At 45.4% G+C, this 18,238-nt stretch overlaps 1 protein-coding gene across 1 annotated transcript in view; it reads left to right on the top strand.

Annotated features, from left to right (window-relative positions):
* The first annotated feature begins 4,311 nt into the window (after nucleotides 1–4,311).
* The window catches only part of PHACTR3 (phosphatase and actin regulator 3), a 193,438-nt gene continuing 179,511 nt past the window's right edge, over nucleotides 4,312–18,238 (top strand). The window contains exon 1 of the mRNA XM_073681049.1: nucleotides 4,312–4,726. Coding sequence (XP_073537150.1) covers nucleotides 4,600–4,726 — 127 coding nt within the window. The 5' untranslated portion in view covers nucleotides 4,312–4,599. The remainder of the gene's footprint in view (nucleotides 4,727–18,238) is intronic.

Here is an 18,238-nt window from a genome sequence, read left to right as displayed (position 1 = left end):
TTTTTCCTCCCTCACGCCATACAGCTTCAGAATGCTAGTAACCTGCAGATTAACCCCATATCTGCAGGTTAGTAGCATTTTGGGACATAACAGGATCCCTTTAATGTGGTCCAGAAGAAGACGGAGTGTCACTGGAAACTGGAGAAGACAGCGATTTGTAAGTATTTTCATACCCTCACACCCCATTTCATGTCTAATTAGAAAGGATTAGGGAAAAACTAATTTGCTGAGACATATTCATTAAATAAAGCTGTTTCAAAGTTGGAGTGAAGGGTAATGCATTGGCAGCAAGGTCATCCCTATAGAAACCTATATTTCAAAAAATAAAAAGTGATTGCCATATATTCAATTAGAGGTTGAAGGGATAAGGGGGAGAATAGCCCAGCTTAAAGGGAATCAATCAGCAGGGTTCTGTTATGTAATCTAAGAGCAGCAAGATATAGAGGTTGAGACACTGATTCCAGTGATGTGTCACTTACTGAGCTGCTTGCTGTCATTTTGATACAATCCTTTTCTCTGCTGCAGATCTAGCAGTTCTCTGAATGCTGAGCCGTGTATACCCCCGCCCACACCCCTGATTGGCAGCTTTCTGTGTACACTGTACTTTTACAGAAAGCTGATCAGTGGAGGGGGCAGGGTTATACAGAGCAATTGACTAGGAAGCATGAGATGCCTAGTCCTGTAGTGATAATCTCCTGCTGATAAAACACTGATTTTATTGAAAAAGCAACACACAGCCTAGTGAGTGACGCATCACTGGAATCAGGGTCTGTGCCCCTACATCATGCTTACTCAAATTACAAAGCAAAAACCTGCTGAAGGATTCCCTTTAAAGGGGTTTTGGGGATTTGAAAAAACACCTGTTGGTATAATAGACCCCCGGTGATCAGTTGTACTCTGTGAAATCCAAGCACCAAACGTGAAATACCCTCATAGAACTATCGCAGGATATATTACGTGGTCCCCAATGGGCTGTCCTTGTTTACACGGTCATGGGGAGTCTTCCAGAATGAGCGGCTGTCTTTCTAACTGCCGTTTGTTTTTATTAATAAATAATAGTTATAAATAATCCCCCATTTATTATTTCAGAATTCCCTAATATGGCGTTTTAATATACGATTTCTAGACCAGACAGCTCTTATAACCTGCAATGAAATGAATATAGGAGGCTTCAGGCCCCCTTTCAGTGATGGCGGCCACAGAGCCTTATTACAGGTCAGATGATGGAAAACCTCTCTGGAAGGATAATGAGCTGCGCACAACTGCTCCCAGGGGGACAATAGACTGGTGGAGTCAGCCCGGCCATAATACTTGTCTGCAGCGCCGACCTTACGCCTCATGTCACTACATTACAATGTTGTGTCTAGTATTACATGTACAATAACAGCACTCGTCTGGGTTGGAAAAACACCAGGGTTTGTGGGTCCTTTTCCAAAATTAAAGACAGTAAGTATGGATGGCACCAAATACCCCCGCTCACCCCTGGATGTACCACTACATTATAGGCAAGAGTCTGATAACACACACTGGTGCACTATTATGTCATGGTGATGGGGTGGCATAAGAGATAAGGGGGTGCTGGCTGTAAGTGACATCCAGATGCAGAGGTTGGGATCAGAGATAACTCAGATCCTGGCTGTATAACCTCTTAGATGTAATGGTCAATAGCGAATGTTGCACCTAAGCAGTTGAACAGAGGTAGACTGTTCCCTTTGTCACCCCATTGGCACCTTTCAACTCAACTGCAGGTTGACGGGGGTTGACATGGCACCCGGGAGACTAAGTCTCCCGTTTCAGCCATGGCAGGGTGCACTAAGTTATTTTTCAGTAAATCATTGACAGGAATAATATACTGCAATACAGGAGATTAACAATGTATTATATGAGCGCCCAGAAGATTGCACTTTCAAGTATCATATTAGAACAACAAAAAAATCAAAATAAATCAAATTACGTTTTTTAAAAAAATATATAAAAAAAATTAATCCATTTGTTTCCAGTGAAAATTATACATTTCAAAATAGTGAAAAAAATTAAAAACAGCTTAGAATGCAATAAAAAAATCACTCTGACCTTCTAATACTTCCCGCGACACCACCAGTCTCTGTTCTACAGGGTCCATGTACAAATGAAATTTGATCGCTTTTATATTACATTTTTCACTTACGGTGTTTGGGGGATTTTTTTACGTTTTTCCAGCATTTTTATGGTATGTTCTTTACTGGCGTTTTCAGGACAGGTTTTAACTCCATTCAACAATGAAGAAACCAAGCAAAGTTAATGCTCAAAAGGACATCCGGGCATCTTCTTTTTAGCCTTCCTATTGACTTGTATTGTAAGTAAAGAGCGTTTTCAAGGCAGAAGAGGCCTGAAAAATGGATAAGTCACTTATTTTAACCACTTGGTGTCTTTGGAAACCTGAAACGGTTAAAAGACACTCAAATGTCTGAAAATATGAACATCGAGTTGTTTTTACATAGGAATTTTGAGCATTTAGTGCTTTTTCATGCCGTGTCCCGGAGTGGATCCACCTAAAAATGTTGTGTGCACATGTCCTTAGAAAATACGTAACTACCATTGAGATGGAGCCAGTGGTGGACACCCCAGCAAGTTCTATGGTAAATGTTCTTGGTTGGAAAAGACCACGACATCAATGAGAAATCATATATAGACAAGAATGAAGATCACAGAGAGAAATCACAAATGAAGAAAAAAGAACATGTAGAAAATGGGCAGCAGAAAGTTTGGTAACTCAGTTATCAGCGCTAAGACCACGTTCATACACTCAGTATTTGGTCAGTATTTGACATCAGTATTTATAAGCCAAAATCAGGAGTGAAACAATCAGAGGAAAAGTATAATAGAAACACGTCACCACTTCTGTATTTATCACCCCACTCCTGGTTTTGGCTTACAAATACTGATCAAATACTGAACATGTGAACGTGGCCTTAGACTATGGAGCCTCGTTATTTGGGCTCATTCAGACACCAGTGACTTTTCTTGTACGCAAAAAAAAACGGTTTTGGCTTATACATACTACTGTAAAATACTGAATATGTGATCTACATATGGAATAAGATCTACAGGTGGAATCTGACCAGGGAAAAGGTCTAGGATTGTCTGGCTTATTTTCTGTAATTCACTGGGTTTCCTATAAAATAGCTATTTAAGATCTAAAGTGATTAAATCCATTGCTGCCCAATGCGCCTGTGTTTTATCACACATACAGGTGCATCTCACTAAACTAGAATATCATCAAAAAGTTAATTTATTTCAGTTCTTCAATACAAAAAGTGAAACTCATATATTATATAGCGTCATTACAAAGAGAGTGATCTATTTCAAGTGTCTATTTCTGTTAATGTTGATGATTATGGCTTACAGCCAATGGAAACACAAAAGTCATTATCTCAGTAAATTAGAATATTTTATAACACCAGCTTGAAAATGATTTTTATGAATAAAAACAATGCAAGAAACTAATAATAATGGCAATTCAAAGAAATAGAGAAAGCATTCACCAGTCATACAAGAAAATACAATAAGACATAAAACAATACTATTATATGGTTATTTAAAAGATAATAATATACAACACAATGTAATAATATACATATAAGACATTGTAGTATAATGTAATATATAACACAAGAAAATACATTGGAATGTAATGGAATTGGATTCTATATAATAATTCTAATTATATTGCAGAAGTAAGCAGTGCAACATGATACAAAACAACACATTGCAAAATAATGCAATATATACTATTGCAAAAAGAAATTAAATAAAATGTAACGTAATGTAAAATATAATATCACAGTATTAAATGTAACGTAATGCAATATATAATACAATATATTACACTATAGCCATAATGCAACATATAATATATGGCAATATTCCAAAACAAGACAGTAAGATAATATATTACAAGATAAAATGTAATAACCAATGTAAAGCTACAAAATATAATATGAAATTACACAATGTATAAAAATGCAAAACAAGCAGCATAATAAAATACAAGAGAATAATACAATACAAAGGCATATATTGTCTGCCAAAATCCCAAACTACTAAGTGCTATATGTCCTAATCCTGCATCCCTGGGTGTCTTCTGGTCTCACATTTCACCAGCACACAGGACATCACCCAGTGCTTGCTGTCCCTGTGCAGACAGGGGGGCACCCAGCACCCACCTGGGCTCGTGCACAGCTCAGCTCAGCTCTCTACTGTTGCAGTGCAGGTATTTCATCCACAGCTCTGCAGACGTCAGCATGGTGCATCCCTCTCGCAAGGGATGATGGTAAAATCCCAATGTTTTCTGCTACTGCTTTACAGAGAGCATTACAGAAGGGGAGGATTTGGGGAGGGGGATCTGGTGTCTCCCTGGCCTCATTGGATGATGGGCAGCGATTTTTGGAGCTTAGGATGATGCAGGGATCCCAGTCTGCTCTCTGGGGTGGATTCCAGGTGAACCCCATCAGCTGAATTGTGTCCCCCCCCCCCCCTTCTTCTGCTTTGCATTGGATGTCTGGCACCCAGCAATCTCTTTAATGCAACCTGCTCAAGTATCACTGCACCTTAAGGCTCATGGCAACACCTCAAGAGCTTCCTGGATCATTTCTTCAGCGAGGTAGATCCCACAGTGACCCCAATATCGTCCACAGTGACCCCAACAATCTGCAAGAGATTGGCTCAGAGTCAGAGGATTGCACAGGTACTCCACAAAGGCTGCTGTGTAGATCTATGGAAGGGGGTGTGTATGGGGGAGGGGATGCTGTCAGCATTGGAGAGCTTGACCCCGGCCCTGGATGGGTTAATACCAGCAGTGACATCACAGGCAGTTATAACATTATTACAGCTCAGCTGCATTTATGCTTTTCAGTTCTTGGTTTGTTTTACACATTATATCCATGGCCATCCCATAATGCACAGCTTATGATGATCCCCCACTGCAGGCTATCAATGGGCTTTGTGCTGGATGTTGCTTTAGTGCATTGCAGCTGTCTGATCATGTACAGTATTGTGTGTGACAGCAGCAGCATCATATCCCCATGTATACTCTCATACCTGAGGCTGAGGGGTCCTGGTCTGTATACAAGAGGGCTGAAGGTAACATTACAGTTATGGTATATAGGTATATAGGGTGCTGGGAACATGCACCCCCTAGGAACTGACCAAGACATCCCCATCTCCTTATCTCATGTCTGATACATATATATATATGCTGTATAATGGATTAAATAAAAGCATCTTCACTTTTTTTGGTGCCTGAATTTTGAAGTGTTGCCATTTTTTAGGAGATCTATATAAAATTTATATATATATATATATATATATATATATATATATACACAGTATCTGTATATATAAATATATATCTAGATCTCATAAAAATAGCAGCACTTCAAAATCCAGGCACCAAAAAAAAATGAAGAGGCTTTTATTTAATCCATAATTTATAGGAACTGCTAAACTCATATATTAAATAAAGGCATCTTCACTTATTAGTTTTTCTTTTACATGGATTTTGGGGTGCTGCCATTTTTTTGAGCTTTATTTTTTGAGAACTTTGATGAGGCCCTGGGATTTGTACTTTCTGCTATTATGGTGCTGCTTCAAAGAATCCTTTTCTTTCTATCTATCTATCTATCTATCTATCTATCTATCCATCTGTTATCTGTCTATACTGTATATCTAATATCTATCTCTCTGTTATGTATCATTTATGTATTATCTATATCTCTAATATTTATCTATCTAATTTCTAAAATGTATCTATTTAATATCTATATATCTATAATACTATCTGTCTGTCTCTCATATCTATCTAATAGTTATCACTTATCTATGTATTATCTATCAATCATCTATCTATCTAATATTTATCTATCTCTGCTATGTGTCATTCATTATCTATCAATACATCTAATATTTATCTTTCATCTAACTAATTTTCATCTAATATCTGTAATCATCTATCTCCCTATCTATCTATCTATCTATCCTCTATCTATCTATCTATCTATCTATCTATCTATCTATCTATCTATCTATCATATATCAATCTATTATCTATCTATTATCTATCTATCTATCTCCCTATCTATCTATCTATCTATCTCCCTATCTATCTATCTATCGATCTATCTATCTATCTATCTATCTATCTATCTATCATCTCTCATATCTATCTATCTATCTATTATCTTTCTATCTATTATCTATCTATCATATATCCATCTATCTTTTATCTATCTCGTATCTATCTATCATATATCAATCTTCTATCTATCATGTATCAATCATCGCTCTATCTATCATATATCAATCATCGATCTATCTATCATATATCAATCATCTATCTATTATCTATTTATTATCTATCTTTCTATCTATCTATCCAGTTATCTATCAGTTGTGTGCACATGTTGACCCTCGTGTAGTATGAGGACAGGCCGTGCTCTTCATATAATGTGTTTTGGGACCAGTCGTGGACACAACCAGAAAAGGGCCCCTGTGCAAGAACATTATATGGGCCCTTTGTAGTTCAATAGTTTTGTCTATGAGAGAAGCTGCTTGCTGTATTGGAGGTGGTAATTGTAACGGGTCCGGGAGGCGGAACCTCTGAGCTACTATACAAGGGGGCGGCCCTTGTAAGGGAGCGGGTGGCAGTCTCTGGGTGAACGGACAGGGAGTTACGGCAAGTGATCAGGGCAGTCTCTGGGTAAGGGGTAGGTACGACCTGTGATGGCAGAGCCTCCGGGTAGGCTAGCAGGCAGATGGTAGATGTGTGCTCCCAGGTGAGCAAGCGAGAGTCTCTGGGATAGCAGGTGGTCACGGCACGTGACAACGGAGCCTCCGGGCTGGCAAGCAGGTAGGTAACGGAGAAGCGCTCCCAGGTGAGCGGGCAAGAGTCTCTGGAATAGCTGGTGGTCACCGCACGTGACAACGGGACCTCCGGGCTGGCAAGCAGGCAGGTAACAGAGATGCGCTCCCAGGTGAGCGGGCAGGCTGGTCCTTTAGACAGACTGACAGGAGTAGTAAGGCAGACCGTCGGACCTCAGACTGGCAGACAGGTAACAAGTATTCAGGCAGGAATCAGGCAGGTAACTGGCAGGTAACTGGCAGGAAACTGGCAGGAAACTGGCAGGAAACTGGCAGGAAACTGGCAACGGGACCTGAGGGCTGAAGCACAGGTGAGACACAGGTGCAAACAACATTGCTCGGGCACCTCCATTTTGGAGGAGGTGCCTTAAATATGATGAAGTCCTCCGGCCATTGGCCGGGGACTCTTTAGGGCGGCGCGCGCGGCCCCTTTAAGAGGAGGGGAGCGCGCGCGCGCGCGCCCTAAGCACAGGGGCCGGGAAGGAGCGCGCGCTGAGAGCAGAGCAGGAGGAGGACGCCGGGACGGAGCGCGCGCTGACAGCAGAGCGGGGGGAGGAAGCCGGGCACGGAGCAGAGCGGTGAGGGGAGCAGCGTCCCTGCCTAGCAGAGGGCAGGGACGCCGGCACTACAGTACCCCCCCCTTTAGGCCCCCCCTTTTTTAGGCCAGACAGAAATTTAGCTAGGATGAGAGGGGCATGGATGTTCTCCCGGGGCTCCCACGTTCTCTCCTCAGGACCAAACCCCTTCCAATCTACCAGGAAAAAGGTCTTTCCTCTTACCCTTTTGGTGGCAAGAATGTTCTCTACCTCAAACTCGTCCTCAGCAGAAACCGGAGCAGGAGGCGTACCTGTAGACTTGGAAAAAGAGTTAAGCACCACAGGTTTGAGGAGAGACACATGGAAGGAGTTAGGGATCCGTAAGTTGGCCGGGAGTTTCAATTTATAGGCCACCGGGTTGATCTGACTGATGACCTCCAGTGGGCCGATGAACCGAGGCCCTAACTTATAGGAAGGGATCTTGAGCCGGACATATTTGGACGAGAGCCAGACTTTATCCCCAGGGCGGAATTGAGGAGGGTCCAGACGTTTTTTGTCAGCGTGTCTTTTCATACGCTCGGATGACAGAAGGAGTGCGGACCGGGTACTCTCCCATATGGAGGAAAATTTGTTAACAAGAGATTCCGCAGCCGGATTGTCCGCCGAGGTGGAGACGGGAAACGGGATCCGAGGATGCTGACCGTAGACTACAAAAAACGGGGATTTGGAGGAAGACTCGCTCTCGTGATTGTTGTACGAGAATTCGGCCCATGGCAGGAGATCCACCCAGTCAGAATGGTGGGCATTAACGAAGTGCCGAAGGTAACTGGTCAGGTTCTGATTGATCCGCTCCACTTGACCATTAGACTGTGGGTGGTAAGCGGAGGAGAAGTCCAGGGTGACGTCCAGCAATTTACAAGTGGCTCTCCAGAAACGGGAAGTGAACTGTACCCCACGATCCGACACGATGTGACGGGGCAGGCCATGAAGACGGAAGATGTGGCGGATAAAGTCTTTAGCCAGCTCGGGTGCAGACGGAAGACCTGGCAGTGGAGTGAAGTGAGCCATCTTGGAGAAGCGGTCAGCGACCACCCAAATGACCGTACAACCGGCAGAGACGGGCAGATCAGTAATGAAGTCCATCGCTATATGCTGCCAGGGGGCAGCAGGTACTGGCAGAGGTAGGAGGCGGCCGGCCGGCAGGTGTCTCGGAACTTTGTTGCGGGCGCAGGACACACAGGCAGAAACAAAGTCTATTACATCCTTGTGCAGGTTAGGCCACCAGTAGTGCCGGGTAATAAGCTGGAGGGTCTTTTTCTGACCGGCGTGGCCAGCTAGTTTAGACGAATGACCCCAGTGTAGGATCTTCTCCCGATCAGGTACTGGTACGAACGTCTTACCAGGAGGAAGACGATTTAGACTCACGGGAGCCACCTGCATTACTCTGGCGGGATCGATGATATGTTTCGGATCCTCCTCGAGATCAGACACCAGAAAGGATCGAGACAAGGCGTCCGCCTTGACGTTTTTGTCAGCCGGGCGAAAATGAAGGACAAAATCAAAACGAGCAAAAAACAAGGACCACCGGGCTTGGCGCGGGTTAAGTCTCTGGGCATGCTGGAGGTAAGCCAAGTTCTTGTGGTCAGTGTAAATTATTACCGGGTGAAGAGCCCCCTCGAGCAGGTAACGCCACTCCTCCAATGCCAGTTTGATGGCCAATAACTCTCGGTCTCCTATGGAATAGTTGCGCTCAGAGGAGGAGAAGAGTTTAGAGAAGAAGCCACAAGTTACCATCCTCCCGGAAGATGATTTTTGAGTAAGTACCGCTCCGGCTCCAGAGGAGGAGGCGTCAACTTCCAGGAAGAACTGCTTGTTGCCATCTGGGCGATGCAGCACCGGGGCGGAAGAGAAGGCCTGTTTAAGGGAAAGAAAGGCCTCCTCTGCTTCGGGTGGCCACTCTTTGGGATTAGTACCTTTACGGGTGAGCGCAGAAATTGGGGCCGTCCGGGAAGAGAAGTGTGGTATGAAGAGGCGGTAGTAGTTGGCGAAGCCCAGGAATCGCTGAATGGCCTTCAACCCCTCCGGTCGGGGCCATTTCTCGATGGCAGACAGTTTCTCAGGATCCATTTGTAGGCCGGTCTGAGAGATAATGTAGCCCAGAAACGGAAGCGAGGTCTGCTCAAAGAGGCACTTCTCAAATTTAGCGTAGAGATGGTTCTGCCTTAGCCTGAGCAGGACCTGACGAACGTCCCTCCGGTGAGTCTGGAGATCCGGAGAGAAGACCAAGATGTCGTCCAGGTACACCACTACGCAGGAGTAGAGAAGGTCCCGGAAGATGTCATTGACCAACTCTTGAAAGACGGCAGGAGCGTTACAGAGACCAAAGGGCATTACCAGGTATTCATAGTGGCCGTCCCGGGTGTTGAATGCCGTCTTCCATTCATCCCCCTGACGAATACGAACCAGGTTGTACGCCCCACGAAGGTCCAGTTTGGTGAAGATCCTAGCCCCCCTCAGACGATCAAATAATTCTGGAATGAGCGGAAGGGGGTACTTATTCTTCACCGTGATCAGGTTTAGGCCTCTATAGTCTATACAGGGACGGAGAGAGCCGTCCTTCTTTTTGACGAAAAAGAAGCCTGCTCCCGCCGGGGAGGTAGATTTCCGGATGAATCCTCTGGCCAGATTCTCCTCAATATATTCGGACATTGACCGGGTCTCAGCAGCGGATAAAGGATAGATACGCCCACGGGGAGGAGTAGTACCGGGTAGCAGATCGATGGGACAGTCGTATGGTCTATGTGGTGGTAATGTCTCTGCCTCCTTTTTATTAAAGACATCTGCATAAGACCAATAAGGAATCGGAAGTCCAGGTAGATTAGCTGGGGTAGGAGAGGGACGGACGGGATGGACGGGAACCAGGCAGGTTTTATGACAGTCTTGTCCCCAGCGAAGGACCTCTCCGGTTTGCCAGTCTAGCACGGGTGCATGTCTCTGGAGCCAGGGCAAACCTAGCAAGAGGGCGTGAGAGAGTCCAGGCAGAACATGAAAGGAGATACTTTCAGAATGCAGCATTCCCACCTGCAGGGTAATGGATTCGGTGATGAGTTGAATGGGGCGAGGTAAGAGGCCCCCATCCACGGCAGCGACAGACAAGGGTACAGCCAGAGGTTTGGTGGGGATGCGGTATTTCTCAACCAGGGACTGTGAAATAAGGTTCCCGGCTGCTCCAGAGTCAAGTTGGGCTAGTTCGAAATAACGGTTCTCCCCGTAGATGATCGAAACTGACAACAGCAGGGATGGAGAGGATTTATTCTTGTCTAGGTGGACCTCTCTGAGCGAACCTAGACACAGGCGTTTCCCGACCTCTCCGGGCAGGCACGGATCCGGTGCTCCTTACTGCCACAGTAGAAGCAGCTCCCCTCGGCACGGCGTGAGTCCTGACGGGTTTTGACCATCTTGGTCTGGTCGACCTGCATAGGCTCAGGAGAGTGTACCTGGGGAGAGATGGAGGGAATGACGGGTTTCTGGAAAGTAGGAGCTAAACGTGGAATCCTTCTCTCACGGGTGACCTCTTTGGTACGCTCCTGGAACCGTAGGTCAATCCGGGTGGCAAGAGTTATTAAGTCATCGAGAGTGGTAGGAATGTCCCGACCGGCAAGTTCATCTTTAATACGGCCGGACAGACCCTCCCAGAAGACGGAAACCAGAGCGTCGTTATCCCAGGCCAGCTCCGAGGCAAGGGTACGGAACCGTATGGCATATTGGCCCACGGTGAGACTCCCCTGACGGAGGCGTAGCAACGATGATGCAGATGAGGTCTTCCGTCCGGGTTCGTCGAAGACTTTCCGGAAAGCCGTGAGAAAAGCAGGCAAGTTGGACACCAGGGGGTCTCCTCTCTCCCATAGAGGATTCAGCCAGGCCAGGGCCTCCCCGGTGAGATGGGACATGATGAAGGCAATTTTGGCCCGGTCGGAGTTAAACTGGTAGGACAAAAGTTCAAAATGCAGGGTGCACTGATTTAAGAAGCCCCGAGCCAGGACGGGGTCGCCTCCGAAGCGAGGAGGTGCAGAAAGCCGGGGTCCGGGGTAAGATACCATAGTATTAGTGGGCAGCGGAGCTGCCGGATTGCAAGATATGGCACTGGCGGAGGTTGTTGGTGGATCAGACAGAGTGTTCAGGCGAGTATTAACATTCCGTAGGTGACCCAGGATGGCCTCCTGTTGGGACCTCTGACGGGACAGTTCAAGACAGAGGTCCGAGAGCGAGGGAGCTTGGGTGCCACCGGGTTCCATGGCCCGAGCAAACTGTAACGGGTCCGGGAGGCGGAACCTCTGAGCTACTATACAAGGGGGCGGCCCTTGTAAGGGAGCGGGTGGCAGTCTCTGGGTGAACGGACAGGGAGTTACGGCAAGTGATCAGGGCAGTCTCTGGGTAAGGGGTAGGTACGACCTGTGATGGCAGAGCCTCCGGGTAGGCTAGCAGGCAGATGGTAGATGTGTGCTCCCAGGTGAGCAAGCGAGAGTCTCTGGGATAGCAGGTGGTCACGGCACGTGACAACGGAGCCTCCGGGCTGGCAAGCAGGTAGGTAACGGAGAAGCGCTCCCAGGTGAGCGGGCAAGAGTCTCTGGAATAGCTGGTGGTCACCGCACGTGACAACGGGACCTCCGGGCTGGCAAGCAGGCAGGTAACGGAGATGCGCTCCCAGGTGAGCGGGCAGGCTGGTCCTTTAGACAGACTGACAGGAGTAGTAAGGCAGACCGTCGGACCTCAGACTGGCAGACAGGTAACAAGTATTCAGGCAGGAATCAGGCAGGTAACTGGCAGGTAACTGGCAGGAAACTGGCAGGAAACTGGCAGGAAACTGGCAGGAAACTGGCAACGGGACCTGAGGGCTGAAGCACAGGTGAGACACAGGTGCAAACAACATTGCTCGGGCACCTCCATTTTGGAGGAGGTGCCTTAAATATGATGAAGTCCTCCGGCCATTGGCCGGGGACTCTTTAGGGCGGCGCGCGCGGCCCCTTTAAGAGGAGGGGAGCGCGCGCGCCCTAAGCACAGGGGCCGGGAAGGAGCGCGCGCTGAGAGCAGAGCAGGAGGAGGACGCCGGGACGGAGCGCGCGCTGACAGCAGAGCGGGGGGAGGAAGCCGGGCACGGAGCAGAGCGGTGAGGGGAGCAGCGTCCCTGCCTAGCAGAGGGCAGGGACGCCGGCACTACAGTAATGGGCCCTTCATCTCTTGGGCCCCTGCGCAGCGGCATAGGCTGTACCGATGACATGTCCGCCCCTGCTCGGGACCTTTCCTCTTGGTTATGTTGGTAGAGGGTCGGGGTCCAGTTTTATGTTCCCTGTGTTGGAAGGGATGAGGGCAACCTAGGACAAGCAGCGGAGGTTTTTCCTCAGTGTGGATCTGTATCTCCCAGATATAATATCTATAATATGTGGCAGATTCTCCAAGACTTGCACTGCGGTAATCCACAATAATGAGAAGAGGCCTCCATCCCGTCACATGATGATGAGGAGCAGCTCCCTTTCACCCCTTGTATCCTGCACACGTGAGCTGTACATTTCAGGGTCACCTTTATATTGGGGTGTGCAGGCCTCCTCTGTACATACTAATCTCACATTGCAGGTATCCTCTATGCCAGGGTTCCCCAACTCCAGTCCTTAAGGCCCACCAACAGGTCATGTTTTCAGGATTTCCTTAGTATTGCACAGGTGATGGAATTATTGCCTGTGCAGGTGATGGAATTATCACCTGAGCAATACTAAGGAAATCCTGAAAACATGGCCTGTTGGTGGGCCTTGAGGACTGGAGTTGGGGAACCCTGCTCTATGCCATTTACATAAGAGGTTCATGGGGGGAGGATTTGTCATCTCCATGGTGACGAGGACACAAGCAGAGTCATAATTGCGCACCCATTCAAAATGTCTCTTATCAGGGCAGCAATTAACATTTGTGTCAGGAAGAAGTGATGTGATTGTGGTAATAGATAGGCCGGGTCTGCCAGATGTGACCGGCGATCAGTCCATAATCTATTGCTGATATACATGTAATCAATGCGTCCATTATAGAGAGCTCTGTATCCACCATTCCTGCCCAGCCCTGTATGTAATGCATGTGATATACACAGAATAACCCACGATACGCTGTATCCACTACTCCTGTCACTGCACAGTCCCTCACAGCTTCATGACATGGGTTTCCATGGCTGTGCGGCTGTATGCAAGCCTTACATTACCAAGCACAATGTGAAGTGTCAGATGAAGTGGTGTAAGGCTGCGGTCACTGGACTCTGGAGCACTGGAAACATGTTCTATGGAGTGATGGATTATACTACTCCAGCATCTGATGGAGGAGTCTGGGTTGGTGAATGCCAGGAGAACATTACCTGACTGCATTGTCCTAGGTGTAAAGTTTGGTGGCGGAGGGATAATACTATGGGGCTTGTTGTTTGTCAGGGGTCGGCCTTGGCCTCTTAGTTCATGTGAAGTAAAATCTTATCACTTCAGCATACCAAGACATTTTGGACAAGTGTCGCTTCTAAGTTTATGGAAACCATTTGGGGAAGGCCCTTTTCTGTTCCCCATGACTGTGCCCAGTGCACAAGGTCCATAAAGACATGGTTGAGGGAGTTTCGTGTGGAAGAACATGACCGGTCACACAGAGCCTTGACCTCAACCCGATCTAACACCTTGGAATGAACCAGAACAGAGATTGTGAGCCACGTTGTCTCCTCAAACATTAATGTCTGACCTCACAAATGTTCTTCTGGAAAAATGGGCAAAAATTCCCACAGACACCTCCAAAATCTTGCAAAAAGTCTTCCCAGAAGATTGGAAACTGTTATAGCTGCAAAATGAGGTCCAACTCCATATTAATGCCTATGGATATAGTGTAGGAGGTCATTAAAGCCCCTTTAGGTGTAATGTGGAGGGGCCAATGCATTTGTTGGTTTTGCACGTAAAACCCTATATCTTCTGCTTCTGTCCTTACACAGCCCTGAACATAATGTATTTATTATACCTGTGTGATACATGGGATCCACTATTTCTGACACACAAAGAACATAGAAAGGTTTAGAAACAAAGAGAAGGAGGATAGTATTGGGAGGGGGTGTATGTGCACGATGTGCGTTCCTCCTCAATACTTCCCCTCCCATAAAATAATCCCATGTTTTATAGTCCATTGTCTCAGGGACTGGCGTGACTATCTCATTCTCAGTTCTTGATGAAGATTTGCTCACAATGAGCTGAACCTTTACAATGTGTCAGAATGTGTCTACTCAGCAGTTGTGCTGCCACTAGTGGTGAAAGGTGGAGGTGCTCCCGTGAGACCTCCTGATGTCACAGCTTCTCCAGGGCTCCCCCAAAGCTTCTTTGTCAGTTCTTCACAGAGCCAAAGAACAAAGACTGACTGGAGGGGAGGAGGAGGAGGAAAGGAATGCCCACGGACTGGCCATGCCGCCATGCCAGGTGAATACATTATAGGACAATAATAATATAATATAAGAACACCGTTTAACCCTCTCAATACCACACACATGATCTTATCTGTTCAGTGCTGAGTAATACATACTAGTTACTGTTCTTTTACTTCCTAAAACCCATTTAGTAACTCCATAATTGTTATTATTTGCCACTGGCAACTCTTTAAGTGTATGTTATTACTGGTATTATTCCCATATATTAACTCTTTTAATGCCAATTAAATTATATACCACGTGAACATCATTTTTCCAGAGTGTTCATTGGCAGGTGACTATATTATATAGTGAATACGTGATGCTTAACCTTTTATTATATGATGACTCCACTATTATTGTATAGTCCGTTCACTGCCGGGTAACTGTATTCTGTTAGAAGTCACAGGTTCACTAAGTAAGCGGTGACCGCTGCCGCAGCCTTTCTACAAGGGTGGCTAGAGGTTGCTATACAGTACAGACCAAAAGTTTGGACACACCTTCTCATTTAAAGATTTTTCTGTATTTTCATGACTATGAAAATTGTACATTCACACTGAAGGCATCAAAACTATGAATTAACATATGTGGAATTATATACTTAACAAAAAAATGTGAAACAACTGAAAATATGTCTTATATTCTAGGTTCTTCAAAGTACTTGCTTTGATGACTGCTTTGCACACTCTTGGCATTCTCTTGGTGAGCTCCAAGAGGTAGTCACCGGAAGTGGTTTTCACTTCACAGGTGTGCCCTGTCAGGTTTAATAAGTGGGATTTCTTGCCTTATAAATGGGGTTGGGACCATCAGTTGTATTGTGCAGAACTCTAGTGGATACACAGCTGATAGTCCTACTGAATAGGCTGTTAAAATTTGTATTATGGCAATAAAAAAGCAGCTAAGTAAAGAAAAACGAGTGGCCATCATTACTTTAAGAAATGAAGGTCAGTCAGTCCGAAAAATTGGGAAAACTTTGAAAGTGTCCCCAAGTGCAGTTGCAAAAACCATCAATCGCTACAAAGAAACTGGCTCACATGAGGACTGCCCCAGGAAAGCAAGACCAAGAGTCACCTCTGCTTCTGAGGATAAGTTTATCCGAGTCACCAGCCTCAGAAATCGCAGGTTAACAGCAGCTCAGATTAGAGACCAGGTCAATGCCACACAGAGTTCTAGCAGCAGACACATCTCTTCAACAACTGTTAAGAGGAGACTTTGTGCAGCAGGCCTTCATGGTAAAATAGCTGCTAGGAAACCACTGCTAAGGACAGGCAACAAGCAGAAGAGACTTGTTTGGGCTAAAGAACACAAGGAATGGACATTAGACCAGTGGAAATCTGTGCTTTGGTCTGATGAGTCCAAATTTGAGATCTTTGGTTCCAACCACCGTGTCTTTGTGCGTCGCAGAAAAGGTGAACGGATGGACTCTACATGCCTGGTTCCCACCATGAAGCATGGAGGAGGAGGTGTGATGGTGTGGGGGTGCTTTGCTGGTGACACTGTTGGGGATTTATTCAAAATTGAAGGCATACTGAACCAGCATGGCTACCACAGCATCTTGCAGCGGCATGCTATTCCATCTGGTTTGCGTTTAGTTGGACCATCATTTATTTTTCAACAGGACAATGACCCCAAACACACCTCCAGGCTGTGTAAGGGCTATTTGACCAAGAGGAAGAGTGATGGGGTGCTACGCCAGATGACCTGGCCTCCACAGTCACCAGACCTGAACCCAATCGAGATGGTTTGGGATGAGCTGGACCGCAGAGTGAAGGCAAAAGGGCCAACAAGTGCTAAGCATCTGTGGGAACTCCTTCAAGATTGTTGGAAGACCATTTCCGGTGACTACCTCTTGAAGCTCATCCATAGAATGCCAAGAGTATGCAAAGCAGTCATCAAAGCAAAAGGTGGCTACTTTGAAGAATCTAGAATCTAAGACATATTTTCAGTTGTTTCACACTTTTTTGTTAAGTATATCATTCCACATGTGTTAATTCATAGTTTTGATGCCTTCAGTGTGAATGTACAATTTTCATAGTCATGAAAATACATAAAAATCTTTAAATGAGAAGGTGTGTCCAAACTTTTGGTCTGTACTGTATATAGAATTAGAGGTAAAAATGAATCATTGAACTAAACTGACATGGCGTATAGAGTCCTGTGCAAAAGTTTTAGGCAGGTGTGATAAAAAATGCTGCGAAGAATGTTTTAAAAATATTGAAGTGTTAATAGTTTAGTTTTATCAAGTAACAAAATGCAAAGTGAATGAACAAAAGAGAAATCTAAATAACATTAGTATTTGGGGTTTATGTATTTTTCTAGGTACACTTGCAGTGAGGTTGTTCCACACATCTTGGAGAACTAACTTCTTACTCTTTATTTTTTTAATGGTGTTCATTGTATGAGTTATGGTATAGTTTTATAGCTTAGGTCATTCCAGAAGCAGCGATACCAAACACTTGGTTTTTTTTTATACTTTAGTTTTTACATACTACAGCATTTATAGTGGCAAAATATTTTTGTTATTTTTTTCATATTTGACTTTAATTTTTTACATTTTTCATTTGTTTTGTTGGCCCCCAATAAGCCCCATACAGTAATAATATCTTACAATAAATTTGGCCCCCATCCTGTAATAATGTCCCTCATGCTGTAATAATATCCCCCATTATGTAATAATGTTCCCCGTCCTAGCCTCCATCTTGTAATAGTGTCCTCCTCCAGGCAATAATGTCACCCATCCTGTGATATTGTCCCCGTCTTGTCTTCTATCTTGTAATAATGTTCCCCATCCTGGCCCCCATTCTGTAATAATGTACTCCATCCTGTTTGTCTTCACATGCACATTCAAAAATTTAAAAAAGAAAATTCTTCTTACCTGTCCACGCTCCCATGGCAAACAGCGTCCTATATGGGTGGTGGGGGGGTGCATGGCAGTGACGTCATGTGCCACCTGCGACAGGCCAGCAAAGTCAGTTGCCAGTCTCTGGTAGACCGGTGGATGGTAAAGGTAATGCGGTGTAGAGAGCTGGTGGCTCTCTGCGCCATCATACAATTCAACTAAGCGCTCATACCCATATGTGTGAAAAAAAAAAGTTACGCTTTCTGGACCGAAAAAACGGACGAGTGTCATGCGAGTGTTATGCGAGTGCTATGCGATTTTCATGCACCCGTCTCTTTAAAAGCTGGCAGTTCATCAGTCGCATACAGTTACAATACAGCGGTACCCGACAATTTAGAATAGAAAGAATAGATCTACACATATAGAATAGATAGATAGAAAGGTGTCAGTTACATTTTAATAGCCAGTAAAGGCTAAGTATTCAGCTGGGGGCTTATATTAGTA

Source organism: Phyllobates terribilis, unplaced genomic scaffold (assembly GCF_046119375.1).
Source record: "Phyllobates terribilis strain yellow unplaced genomic scaffold, ASM4611937v1 Scaffold_5__5_contigs__length_657084704, whole genome shotgun sequence".
Lineage (NCBI taxonomy): Eukaryota > Metazoa > Chordata > Amphibia > Anura > Dendrobatidae > Phyllobates > Phyllobates terribilis.
This window is presented reverse-complemented; position numbering and strand designations above follow the sequence as displayed.